This window comes from Rhinoderma darwinii, chromosome 4 (genome assembly GCF_050947455.1).
Source record: "Rhinoderma darwinii isolate aRhiDar2 chromosome 4, aRhiDar2.hap1, whole genome shotgun sequence".
Taxonomy (NCBI): Eukaryota; Metazoa; Chordata; class Amphibia; order Anura; family Rhinodermatidae; genus Rhinoderma; species Rhinoderma darwinii.
In genome coordinates, this window is record NC_134690.1 from 92,416,477 (window position 1) to 92,430,009 (window position 13,533).

Consider the following 13,533-nt stretch of genomic DNA (forward strand, 5'->3'; position numbering starts at 1 on the left):
TGAAAGATATATCCATATTACTTTCCATAGGGAGACATCTGTTACTCAGTGTAGAGTGGGTGGAACTAGTGGAAAGTGGGCAGGGCTAGTGGCAGCTCATGAATATGCTGGACTCATCTATGGGGGCGCTGCCTTGGTTCTGAATGTAAGTTATCATAAAAGGGTTCACATTAGCACATAAGGGACAGACCTCTGAAATCAGCATGTCTGTCACTACAATATGCAGCCCTCAGTCCAGCTATAGGACAGGAATCTGGGTAATTATGTATAAAGTCATCTATCAAATGCATAAAGTCAAAAACACAGATCAGATGGAGTATAAGACAAAACTACCTGTTTCTATGTATTAAATATTAACATAAAATATCTCTTAGTTATGATCATTTTGACCTAGTTGCCATATAACTGGTTATCACACCACTACACCCTGTTAGTAATGCATATGAATAAATTACCATTTTGCAGGTTGTTTTTGGCAATCGGATCCGTTTTAACTCTCACTTCCCCGGCACTGAACGTCTTCCTAACACCAGCAATGTGTCACTGCTTAGACCTGCAGTCCTGGGTGAGCAGTTTGTATATGACAGTCCTTTCCTATCTGTGTTTTTATATTTAACTGCTAACCGCACCTTTATGTAATAGTACGTCAAGGTTCTGTGGTACCCTAAGATACTATTATGCGTGGGCACTGTTAGGCCTGATTCACATGAACGTGTTCAACGTATGTGGGACGGCCGTTGAAACAGCGGCCGCCCCACGGACCTATGTAATTCAATGTGGCCGTTCACACAGCCGTTGTTTCAACGGACCGTGTGAAGGGTTCATGCGAAAATAGGACATGTCCGTTCTTTTCACGCATCACTCCATAGACTCTCAATTATGGTGGATGCGTGACATCGCGTCCTGCAGCGCTGAGCACGGATGCACCTTGGACGTGAAAAACTGCAGTTTTTCATGTCCAAGATGCGCAGCGCTCGTGTGAATCAGGCCTTACTATGACCATGCAATTTCTGGCAGGACCATGACTGTAAGGGTATGTTCACACGTTCTATTTACGGACGTAATTCGGGCGTTTTACGCCTCGAATTACATCCGAAAATGCGGCTCCAAAGCGCCGGCAAACATCTGCCCATTGAAAGCAATGGGCTTACGATTTTCTGTGCACACCAGCTGTTTTTTTACGCGCTGTTGCCAAAAGACGACGCGTAAAAAGACTCCCCCGCATCAAAGAAGTGGATGTCACTTCTTGAGACGTAATTGGAGTCGTTTTTCATTGGCTCCATTGAAAAACAGCTCCAATTACGTCCGTAATTTCCGCCTCGAAAAACACGAGGACGAGCAATTATGTCTGAAATTCAGGAGCTGTTTTCTCCTCAAAACAGCTCCGTAATTTCAGCCGTAACGGACGTGCACGTGTGAACATACCCTAACACATAGTCGCACTCCCGCTACAACTGCTGCGCTAGAGAAAACTGATTTAGTCGGTGAACCCCCCCCCCTCCCCTACCACACCTTGTATCAGTGATTGGTGGGGACTGACTTCACCATGGAAACAGCCCAGGACACAGGTTCTCAGAGTCTGTACTTGTAGATCCTGTTACCAGCTCAATATAAGTTCCTGTAAAAAAAAAAACATAGTGTAAGTTAATGAGGTTGAACAGCTAGGCTTTGAATTTTATGTTACTGTATATATGCTTTTATGTGTTTTTCTAAGCACATTTATTTTAACCCTTGCTCTTCTGTTAATTACAGGCCGTGAGTGGCTTTCGCACTGTGATTATCTTTTGGCAAGTGTTGGAGCAGCATGTCACTCAGACAGAGGGGACAGGTACACAATACAGTTTACTCATAGATACAAAGATCTTTTATTTTTTAATGTTTCAGCAGTCTGTAAATTATATAGACTGTATTCATTGAACAAAGTTGAATAAAAAATAAAAAAAAGATTCATATATGGTATCGCCACCATCGTAATGACTCGAGTAATAAAGTTAACTCATTAATTAAACCGCCAGCTGAACGTGGTACAAAATAAACAAAAAACAATGGCGAAATTATTATTTTTTTCCATTCCCCCTACCAACATTTTTTATAAAAGTTAATTAATAAGTCCCATGTACCCCAAAATGATACCAGTGAAAATACATCTCGTCCTGCAAAAATCAAGTCCACATAGGGCTACATCGACGGACAAAATAAAAAGTTATGGCTCTTGGAAAGCGGCGATTCAAAAACAAATATTTTTTTGTTTAAAAGTTTTTTAATTATGCAAAAGTAGTAAAACATAAAAAAAAAACTATACATATTTGGCAACGCCGTAATCGTACTGACCCATAGAATAAAGTTAACATATTATTTACACGGCATAGTGAAAGGTGTAAATTTGAAACGCGAGAAACAATTCTGGAATAGCTGTTTTTCCTTTCAATTCCTTCCCTAAAAAAATTAATGAAAGATAAGGAATGTGATATATACACCCAAATATTATGCAATTGAAAAATGTCGACATAAAAAAAAAAAGTATGAATGGTCATTCATGTAATACTTGGATGGCTTAAGTCCACCAATACAGGAGCTGCAATCATGGCCATCATCTTTGATATCCGTATGCCCTAATAAAGCATATGGACAGGGGTTGTCTTCATGAGACAAGCCCTTTAAGTACAAATGTTTCCATATTTGTGTAAAAAATAAGATGTTTCTTTCACAGCCCCTCCCATGTGCTGCTAAGCAGCGGAGTGCCCTCCGATGCTGCACGCGGTGCCATTCGCTTGAGTGTGGGCAGAGACACTTCAAGAGAAGATGTGGATTTGATTGTTAAAGATCTCGAACAAGCTGCACAGAAACTGGAAAATAAAGACGCTAAAAAGAGAAAAATGAAAAACTGACACACATTTCTGTTCAGCAAAGAAGAAATGTGTGTGTATAGGACCAAACTGAGAATAAAGGAGAGACTCTATAATGCAATGCAAAGGCTATTTAATGAAGGAACATAAATTCATGTATATGGTGTGTAGAAAATATTATTTTGTTAAAATCAGAGCAATAGTGATCAGTTTAGTTGTTACATAGATTGAGCTGGATACAAGCCAGTCCATAACATTTTGTACTTGTGGTCGGATGGAATACCCCTTTAAAAGTCATGTTTTACCCCCAACATCCCACTCCCTCCAATGCCACACTCACAAAGGTCCAGAAAGCTGGAGTATGGAGAGTTGTTCAGTGGGGTCCTCAAAATGTAGAGGGGAACAAGGTGCTCACCAGGGAATTTCCTTCCTTGACTGAAAAAATGTCTCTTAAAATCTTAATTTAGTTAATATAGGGAAATCCTCCATTCAGTACTGTCATCTATTAGAGTGGAGAGCAGCTGCAAAAAGTGTCTCTCGCTGTAAAGAAGCCTGGTTGTTCATGGATTACACTGACAGCTCATGGATTTTAAGTGTAGGCACACACACAGCATAAACACTGCAGATTTCCCGCATCGGATTTCATTGCGGGATATCTGCAGCGTAGTACAGTAGCAGGAGAGTGGATGAGATTTGAACAAATCTCATTCACACACAGTGGAAAAAATCAGCCGAGAAACAATTCAAAAATTGACCTGCGGTGCGGTTTTGTAATCTGCAGCGTATCAATTTATGCTGTGGAATCGCTGCTCTTCTGTTTCGGGTTTTCTCCATTGATTTCAATGGGGACATAAAATCTGCAACAAATAGGCAAATGTTGCGATTTTTGCGGCGTAAAAGCTCCGATACTGCTGCAAAAATCGCAAATAAAAAAAATTAATTTGTTCTTTTGTTCAAAAATAATAAAATGGTTCATACTCACCACCCGGCCATTGTCATAGCGACACTATCCTCTATTCTGAGTTCAGCCTGCCTCCTGCCGTTTCATCTCATGTGACTGCTACAGCCAATCAAAGGCTGCAGCGATCACACGGACTACAGCGGTGGTAAGTATGAACTTTTTTTTTTAGCAGTATTTCCACAGCGGAGATTCCGTCCGAAAAACTGCACCGCAATTTGATGCAGTTCTTCGGGCGGTATTACCTGCGGCTTCCAGGACGAATATGCTGTGTTCTTTTTGGACATTTGAGCCCTCTCTTTTAGCTAAACCTTGCACTCAACTAAACTCATATAGTGGCAAAAATATAAAAATGATAGTTGTAGATAATGCGTTATGAGGCCTTATTAACAGAAAAGTGAAAGATTTATATTTAAGTAAACGTTTTCTGAGCCCGTTCATCACTGTTCCTATCACGGGTCATCATTGTAAAATGATCTGATTGCTGGAGTTTTTCTTTAATTGTTTGCCATGTGACACGTAGGCAGTATGTTTTATACTCTTTTCTTTGTCATTGCGGTCTGTTGCACTAAATGTATGAAATTAAAGAAAGGTTCATACTATTAGACGAGTGATGCTTTTCATGCTAAACATCTTCTATAGAATCTTTTAAAAAGCCTAAGATGTTTCTGTAAGCCAGATACTGCCCAGGGGAAGCCGGCCCCCGAGGATAACTGTATCGAGAAACAGAACAATAGACTGAACAAGAACGGTAGAGTCCGAAATGTGAAAAACGTAAGGAAACAAATTACACACAGACTTTTTATTGCAACGTGCTATAATTAAACAATAATAAGAGAGGGAGTCATTGCAAGATAATATGTTCATTTGTGGATCAGGACTTGGAGGTATTTACTGTTCTGGTTAAAAGACGAAAAACAAACGACTAAATTAATCAATGAACAATGTATTAGACAACTGATACAGTCAGGACGCCAGGCACCTGTGGATATAGGGTCATAGACAAATGGTTAAGAAACCAGCAAATCTGCATTTGTTGTTTCGCCATCATACATTAAATGGTAACAGACACTGCGGGTGGTTACTTGACCAGTGTTGTTTCCCGGGCAACTAAGTACCTCACACTTGTGCATGGTATTATCTATGGCGAGGCTGGTAATAAAGCTGCTTTGCTGACTGGATGGCACAGAACTCCTCCGATGAGCTCTGCTAGTTAGCAATAAGATACTTCCTCAGTGCATGATGTAAATGAGTTCTGTACGTCATCCTGCAAACGAAAGATTTGTGCTGCTTTGTTTCGCACAGATACGTATTGATTTCCTAGGGCAAGGCTGTGTGTATCCCATCACTTACAGAGATAAAGTATATTAGGCGAAAAACACTTTACTTTTTTTTATTAATCTTTTCTTACTCACATCGAATCGGCAATCGGGCTTACAATCTGATTTTCCTTATCAGTAGGTTTTTTGGAGTGTAGGAGAAAACCCACTCAAACATTAGGACGCAGCCTAGTTTTGGCCTTAAAGGGAATGTGTTGCCAGAAAAACATGTTTGTTTTTTTTTAATTAAACATTTAGTGTGTAGGTGATTAAACATTGTTCAAATTTTTTTTTATTTTTTTCACGAGTCAGGAAATATTATAAATTAGATTCTAATTTATAATATTTCCCATTGCTGGTCACTAGATGGAGCTATTCCCAAAATTGCAGCATTGCAAAATTGGGTAAAAAGCCCTCGCTCTAGTGAGCTCTCAGCATCCCCCCCTCCTTTATCCTGGCTAGTGCCGGGATAAACGAGGGGTTTGAACGGTCTATCCTCCTACACTGTGTGTCGCCATTTTTTGAGCTAACACACAGTGTAGTAGGTTTACATACAGTAGTAAACGTACACAAACACGAACATACATTGAAATCTCTTACCTGCTCCTGCCGCCGCGGCTCCCTCCGGCCCGTCCGCTCCGTCTGCTGCCGCTGGTCCAAGTGCACAAGTCCGGAAGCCGCGACCGGAAGTAGTAATCTTACTGTCCGGCCGCGACTTCCGGTCCACAGGAAAATGGCGCCGGACGGCGCCAATTTCAAATTGGACTGTGTGGGAGCGGCGCATGCGCAGTTCCCACACAGACGGCGTACACAGAAGTGGATGGGACGGGAGCCGTTCGCAGTCCCTATGGGACTGTGGCTGCCGTATTCCATGTCTGTATGTGTCGTTAATCGACACATACAGAAATGGAACAAAAAATGGCAGCCCCCATAGGGAAGAAAAAGTGTAAAAATAAGAAAAAGTAAAACACAAACACACAAATAAATATAAACGTTTTTAATAAAGCACTAACATCTTTAACATATGAAAAAAAATTTTGTGATGACACTGTTCCTTTAAGGCTCAGAGCCCATTTTTCAAATCTGACATATTTCACTTTATGTGGTAATAACGTGGGAATGCTTAAACCTACCCAAGCGATTCTGAGATTGTTTTCTCGTGACACATTGGGCTTCATGTTCGTGGTAAAATTTGGTCGATATATTCAGTGTTTATTGGTGAAAAATTGCAAAATTTAGAGAAAATTTTGAAAAAATTGCATTTTTCAGAATTTAAATGCATCTGCTTGTAAAACAGACGGTTATACCACCCACAATAGTCACTAGTTCACATTTCCCATATGTCTACTTTAGATTGGCATCGTTTTTTGAACATTATTTTATTTTTCTTGGACGTTACAAGGCTTAGAACATAAACAGCAATTTCTCATATTTTTAAGAAAATTTCAAAAACCTTGTTTTTAAGGTTCCTGTTCAGTTCTGAAGTGGCTTTGAGGGGCCTATGTATTAGAAACCCCCATAAAACACCCCATTTTAAAAACTAGACCCCTCAAAGTATTCAAAACAGCATTTAGAAAGTTTTTTAACCCTTCAGGCATTTCACAGGAATTAAAGCAAAGTGGAGGTGAACTTTGCAAATTTCATTTTTCTTGCTGAATTTTATTCATTTTATTCATTTTATTCATTTTATTCATTTTTTTTCTGTAATACAGAAGGTTTTACCAGAGAAACACTGCTAAATATGTATTGTCCAGATTCTGAAGTTTTTAGAAATGTCCCACATGTGTCTCTACTGCGCTCGTGGACTAAAACACAAGCCCTAGAAGCAAAGAAGCACCTAGTGCATTTTGAGTCCTCTTTTTTATTAGAATATATTTTAGGCAGCATGCCAGGTTTGAAGAGGTGTTGAGGTGCCAAAACAGTAGGAATCCCCCAATAGTGACCCCATTTTGGAAACTACACCCCTCAAGGAATTCATTTATGGTTGTTGTTACCATTTTGACCGCACAGTTTTTTCACAGCACGTATTTGAATTGGGCTGTGAAATGAAAAAAATGTCATTTTTTCCAATAAAATTTGTGATCAAAATTTCTTATTTTCACAGGGAACAAAATACCCCATTTGGTTGCCCAATTTGTCCTTAGTGTGGCAATACCCCATTTGTGGTGATAAACTGCCGTTTGGGCCCATGGGAGGGCTCAGAAGGAAAGGAGCGCTATATGTTTGTTGGAGTCCAGATTTTGCTGGATTGGTTTTCGGGTGCCATGTCGCATTTGCAGAGCCTCAGGGGTATCAAAGCAATGGAAACCCACCAAAAGTGACCCCATTTTGGAAACTACACCCCTCAAGGAATTCATTCATGGTTGTTGTTAGCATTTTGAGCACACAGTTTTTTCACAGCACCTATTTCAATTGGGCTGTGACATTAAAAAAATGACATTTTTTCCAATAAGATGTAATTTTTTATCAAAATTTCTTATTTTCACAGGGAACAAAATGCTCAATTTTGTTGCCCAATTTCTCCTGAGTGCAGCAATACCCCATTTGTGGCAATAAACTGCCGTTTGGGCCCATGGGAGGCCTCAGAAGGGAAGGAGCGCTGTGTGTTCTTTGGAGTCCAGATTTTGCTGGATTGGTTTTCGGCTGCCATGTCGCATTTGCAGAGCCCCAGAGGTATCAAAGCAATGGAAACCCACCAGAAGTGACCCCATTTTGGAAACTACACCCCTCAAGGAATTCATTTATGGGTGTTGTGACTATTTTGACCCCATAGTTTTTTCACAAAACTAATTTGAATTTGGCTGGGAATGAAAACAAAATTATTTTTTTCAAATAATATGTAGTTTTGGCTGAAAATTTCTTATTTTCACAAGAAATAAAATACCCCATTCTGTTGCGCAATTTGTTCTGAGGGCCGCAATACCCCATTTGTTGTGATAAACTGCCGTTTGGGCCCATGGGAGGGCTCAGAAGGAAAGGACCACCATTTGGCCTACTGGGGATTTTCTAGTGCAGTCATGTATGCAGAAGCACCTGAGGTACCAGTGCAGTTGAAACCCGCAAGAAGTGACCCCGTTTTAATAACTACACCCTTAAGGCATTCATCTAGAGGTGTAGTGAGCATTTTGACCGGAGACCTACACCCCATAAACTGTAATGTGGGTTCTCCCGGGTATGGCAATACCCTACATGTGGCTGTTATCAGCTGCCTGGGCACACAGCAGGGCTCAGAGGGGAAAGACGAGGGGGGATAAGGTGTGCGGAGTGCATCAGGGTAAGTAAAATTGGGGTAAATTATAAACCAAGGGATGTATGATAAATTTTAAAACACTCTTTCATACAGAGCTCTGGTTATTCAGGACACATGTCACATTGATATATTGTGTCATCCCTTATCGCCCTCTTATAGCAGACTTTGCACCTCTTTTGACTTTTTCCCTTCTTGCCAGTTTTGGGAACTTCCCCTGGAAAGTGTTGCCTTGGTACGATGCATGTGGCCTCGCTTCCAGAAGTACTGGGTGGCCCCCCTTCTTGGTCCCTAAAGATTAGGTTCTTGATAATCACCTCTTGAAATTCCAGGAAAGTTCCCGTCTGGCCTGCACATCGACGTAGCACGTACGCATTGTACAAAGCCATCTGTATGATGTGCCCGGCCAGCTTCTTATACCACACCGCATGGCGCTGTAGGGCTTCAGGGCTTGATCTTACAAGTCCATCCCTCACATGTACCTATTGTAGTCCAGGATGCAGTCTGGTTTGGAGGTGGCCTTTCCTTCATATATCCTAAACCTGTAGGTATACCCTGATGCACTCTCGCAGCTTATACATCTTCACGCCATACCTTGCCCTCTTACCCGGCAGGTACTCGCGGAATTGAACCATCCCTTTAAAATGTACCAGAGACTCATCAATAGAAATACACTTCTCGGGGTGTATGCTGGGGAAAACCGGGCACTGGAACAGTCTAATAGGGGTCTCCGTTTATACAAACGGTCAAAACTGGGGTCATCTCGGGGTGGGCACGGCTCATTATCAGTATAATGTAAGAAGCGAAGTATTGCCTCATTTATTAATTTTTTTAGGTTCCAGTTCAGTTCTGAAGTTGCTTTGTCCATATATTAGAAACCCCTATGAAATACCCCATTTTAGAAACTAGACCCCTCAAAGTATTCACAACAGCATTTAGAAAGTTTATGAACCCTTTAGGTGTTTCACAAAAATTTAGAGCAAAGTAGAGGTGAAATGTAAATTATTTTTTTTGTCAGAAAATCCTCTTTATACCATTTTTTTTTATAACACAAAAGCATTTATCAGTGAAACGCAACTCAATATTTATTGCCCAGATTCTGCAGTTTTGAGAAATATCCCACATGTGGCCCTAGTGCGGTAATGGACTGAAGCACCGGCCTCAAAAGCAAAGGAGCACCCAGTGGATTTTGAGGCCTCTTTTTTATTAGGCACCATGTCCGGTTTGAAGAGATCTTGTGGTGCCAAAACATTGGGAACCCCCCAAAAGTGACCCCAGTTTGGAAACTAGACCCCTTGAGGAATCCATTGTAGTTTTCTTGGGGTGCATGGGTTTTTGATCAGTTTTTATTCTATTTTTAGGTGGCGTGGTGACTAAAAAACAGCAATTCTACTATTGTTTTTTTATTCTTTTTTTTTTTACTGCGTGCACCGTGCGCTATAAATGACATATTCACGTTATTCTGCGGGGCGATACGATTACGGCGATACCAGATGTTTATAGTTTTTTTTTATGTCTTATGGCGTTTGCACAATAAAATACGTTTTGTAAACAATCATTCACTTTTTGTGTTACCTTATTCTAAGAGCCATAACGTTTTTATTTTTCAATCAATAAAGCCGTGCGAGGACTTATTTTTTGCGTAACGAACTGTAGTTTCGATCAGTACCATTTTTAGGTACATGCGACTTTTTGATCTCTTTTTATTCCATTTTTTGGGAGGTGAAGTGACCAAAGAATTGTGATTGTGGGATGGTTTATTATTATTTTATTTTACGGCGTTCATCGTGCGGGATAAATAACAAAATAGTTTTGTAGTTCAGGCCGTTACGGACGCGCCGATACCAATTATGTATAGTTTATTTGTTTGTTTATATATTTTTATTAATAATAAAGGACTGATAAGGGAAAAGGGGGGATTTTTACTTTTATTACTTTTAAATCTTTTATTTTCTTATTTTTACACATCTTTTTTTAACTTTTTTTTTACTGTATTACTTTGTCCCACTAGGGGACTTGAGGGCAGGAGGCCCTGATCGCTATTCTAATACACTGCACTACATGCGTAGTGCAGTGTATTACAACTGTCAGCTACTCATTGACAGCAAGCATAGTGGGTCCTGACGTTGTCAGGACCCACTAGGCTTCCGTCTATGGCATAGCCGGACGCCATTGTTTGGTGTCCGGTTGCCATAGTCACCATCGCCGGCCGCTATCGCGTAGCAGGCCGGCGATGGCAGCTTAACCCCTAAAAAGCCGCGATCTCTATAGAACGCGGCTTTTAAGGGGTTAATCAGCGGGGACACAGCGATCGGTCCCCGCTGTAGGAGCTGTGACAGCTGCTGAACAAGACAGCAGCGTCACAGCTCCTGTATGTGTCGGGAGGACGGCCGAAACGGCCGTTACTCCCGTGACGTACTATTACGTCATGGAGCGCGAACGATACAGCTGCCATGACGTAATAGTACGTCAAGGAGCGGGAAGGGGTTAAGGAAATATACAAACTCCATACAGATGTTGTTCATAGTCAAATTGAAACCCAGGAACCCAGCAAAGAAAGACAACCGTGCTAACCACTGAGACTTACATGAAATACAACTACAGCCTCCTAAACAAGAAGGCATTTAAATGTCCTAGTTTAACCCCTTCCCCGTCGTAAACTACTTTCATATTTTCATTTTCGTTTTTTCCTCCCCGCCTTCCAAAAGCCATAACTTTTTTATTTTTCCGTCGATATAGTCCTATGAGGGCTTGATTTTTGCGAGACGAGTTGTCGTTTTTCATAGCTCCATTTATTGTGCCATATAATGTATTAGGAAATGGGAAAAAAATATTTTTGGGGTAGAAAACGAAAAAAAAACTGATTATTCCATTGTTTTTTGCGCTTTGTTTTTACAGAATTCACTGTGCAATTAAAACAACATGTTAACTTTATTCTGCGGCTCAATTATAATTACAGCGATACCAAATAAATATTGTTTTTTTCTATGTTTTACTACTTTTACAAGGAAAAAACTAAGTGTAAAAGATTCTATTTATTTTGTGTCACCAAATTCTGAGAGCCATAACTGTTTTATTTTTCCGTCGATTAAGTGGCATGAGGGCTTATTTTTTGCAGGATAAGCTGTAGTTTTTAATGCTACCATTTTGGGGTACATGCGAGGTTGTGATCACGTTTTGTGGGAGATGAGGCGACCAAAAAATAGCGATTCTGGCATCTACACTTTTTTTTATGTCGTACACCGTGCGGGTCAAATAATGATATAGTGTAATAGTTCAGACTTTTACGGACTTTTATTTATTTTTTTACAATGTCCTATGGGGAAAAGAGGGGTTTTTGAACTTCATAAAACTTACATAAAAAAAACAACTTTATTGTACTAATTTTTTTTTTTTTATTGGTCACCCTAGGGGACTTCAACCAGCGATTGTTGGATCGCTTGCACTATATACTGCAATACTAAGGTATCGCAGTATATCGTCTTTCTGCCGGAGGCAGGGCTTAATAGGAGCACAAAGATGGCAGACCTGGGGGCCTCCATTAGGCCCCCAGGCTGCCATAGCAAACATCGCCACCCCGCGATTGCATTGCGGGGGGCGTGATGAGCTGCTAGAGGGGGTGGCCCCCTCTTTCTAACGATTTAAATGCCGCGGTTGCTATTGACCGTGGGATTTAATGGATTAAACTAGCGGGATCGCGCTCGAGCGCGATCCCACTCGTTACTGTGAAGTATCGGCTGTAACATACAGCTGACACCCGCATCGTATGGAGCTGGCCTACTCTGTGATCCCGTTCCATACTTCACCTACCCGGCTATAACAGCCATATGTCAAATGTCGGGAAGGGGTTAAGTTAGCTGTATGCTGTGTCATAAAATTTAAAAGTGATGGATGCAAGCACCAATTATCTGTCACGGCTATGGGGAGCCACTTGGTCGCTCCGCCGTAGCGGAGTAGCTGCACAACAGTCAATAATAGTCTTTAGATCAAGAGTACCTGGATAGAAGATTTGGCAGACGCTTGACGTAGCAGACAGTTGATGTAGCAGTCGTTTGGTGTAGCAGACGTTTGATGGAGATGATACTTGGCACAGATGACACTTGGCACAGATGATACTCTTGACTCCGAAACTAGACTTCGCACTGGAACAAACACAATTACAGGATACGGGGATACAGGATACAACTAATGGACCATTTGCAATAAGGAACATGGGCAGACTCAACAACTCTCAGGCAAAGAGGAAGAGAGCAGAGAAGTGGAACAGAGCGGCCACGTGTGCTGGCGTCTCCGAGACGCCGGCTGGAGCCCATCAGCCTGCGGCCGCTGGCGGGTAAGTGATGCCGGCGGTCCGCGACCGCAGCCATAACATTAACACTTTTAATTCTGGAAATTTGGCTGCTGTACTAGCTCTGGTAGCCAGACAAGCTTTGAAATTTTACTATGCATTGTTTCAGGGATCATTTCTGCAAAAAGTGTATAAGCAAAACACAATTTTCATAATTTTGGCAATAACTACAAAACCTGAAACTATATAGTAATAAACGAAAAAACTTTTTAAAAGACAAAACTTACTCGATTACCCGGTACCAAATATGCATGTCACCCACAATTTGTCACTACCACAATCTCCCAAAAAACTGATGCAAAATACACAACATAAGGAGAAACTGAATCCCTAAACATATCCTGAAACTAGAGACTATACTGCATTCAAATCTTTCTTTTTATATGTTCTCAATAAAATATATGATCCTGCAATTGGGGTCCAAAATACAGTTTTTTACAAAAATATGTGTCTTAGGCTTTATTCAGACGAACGGGAAAAACGTCCGTGCAACGCGCGTGATTTGCACGCACGTTGCACGGACCTATATGTGTATGGGGCCGTGCTGACATGTCCGTGATTTTTACTCGGTGTGAGTCCGCTGAAAAAAAGTCACGACATATCCGTTCTTTCGGCGTTTTGCGTGCATCACGCACCCATTGAAGTCAATGGGTGCGTGAAAACCACGCATGCCGCACGGAAGCACTTCCGTGCGAACTGCGTGATTCGCGCAAGAGCTGTCAAAAGGATGAATGTAAACAGAAAAGCACCACGTGCTTTTCTGTTTACAAACATCCAAACGGAGTGTGTTTGAGATGATGGAACCCGGACAACCG

At 41.2% G+C, this 13,533-nt stretch overlaps 1 protein-coding gene across 4 annotated transcripts in view; it reads left to right on the forward strand.

The window, feature by feature from the left end:
* Positions 1-13,533, forward strand: part of SCLY (selenocysteine lyase) — a 59,124-nt gene that overhangs the window by 23,542 nt on the left and 22,049 nt on the right. For 3 of the 4 annotated variants that reach the window (XM_075861332.1, XM_075861334.1, XM_075861333.1), the window contains 3 exons: positions 466-565; positions 1,753-1,828; positions 2,711-4,406. In XM_075861332.1, coding sequence (XP_075717447.1) covers positions 466-565; positions 1,753-1,828; positions 2,711-2,888 — 354 coding nt within the window. In that variant the 3' untranslated portion in view covers positions 2,889-4,406. Of the gene's footprint in view, positions 1-465; positions 566-1,752; positions 1,829-2,710; positions 4,407-13,533 lie in introns of those variants that run through there. The other variant, XM_075861335.1, reaches the window with a different exon arrangement.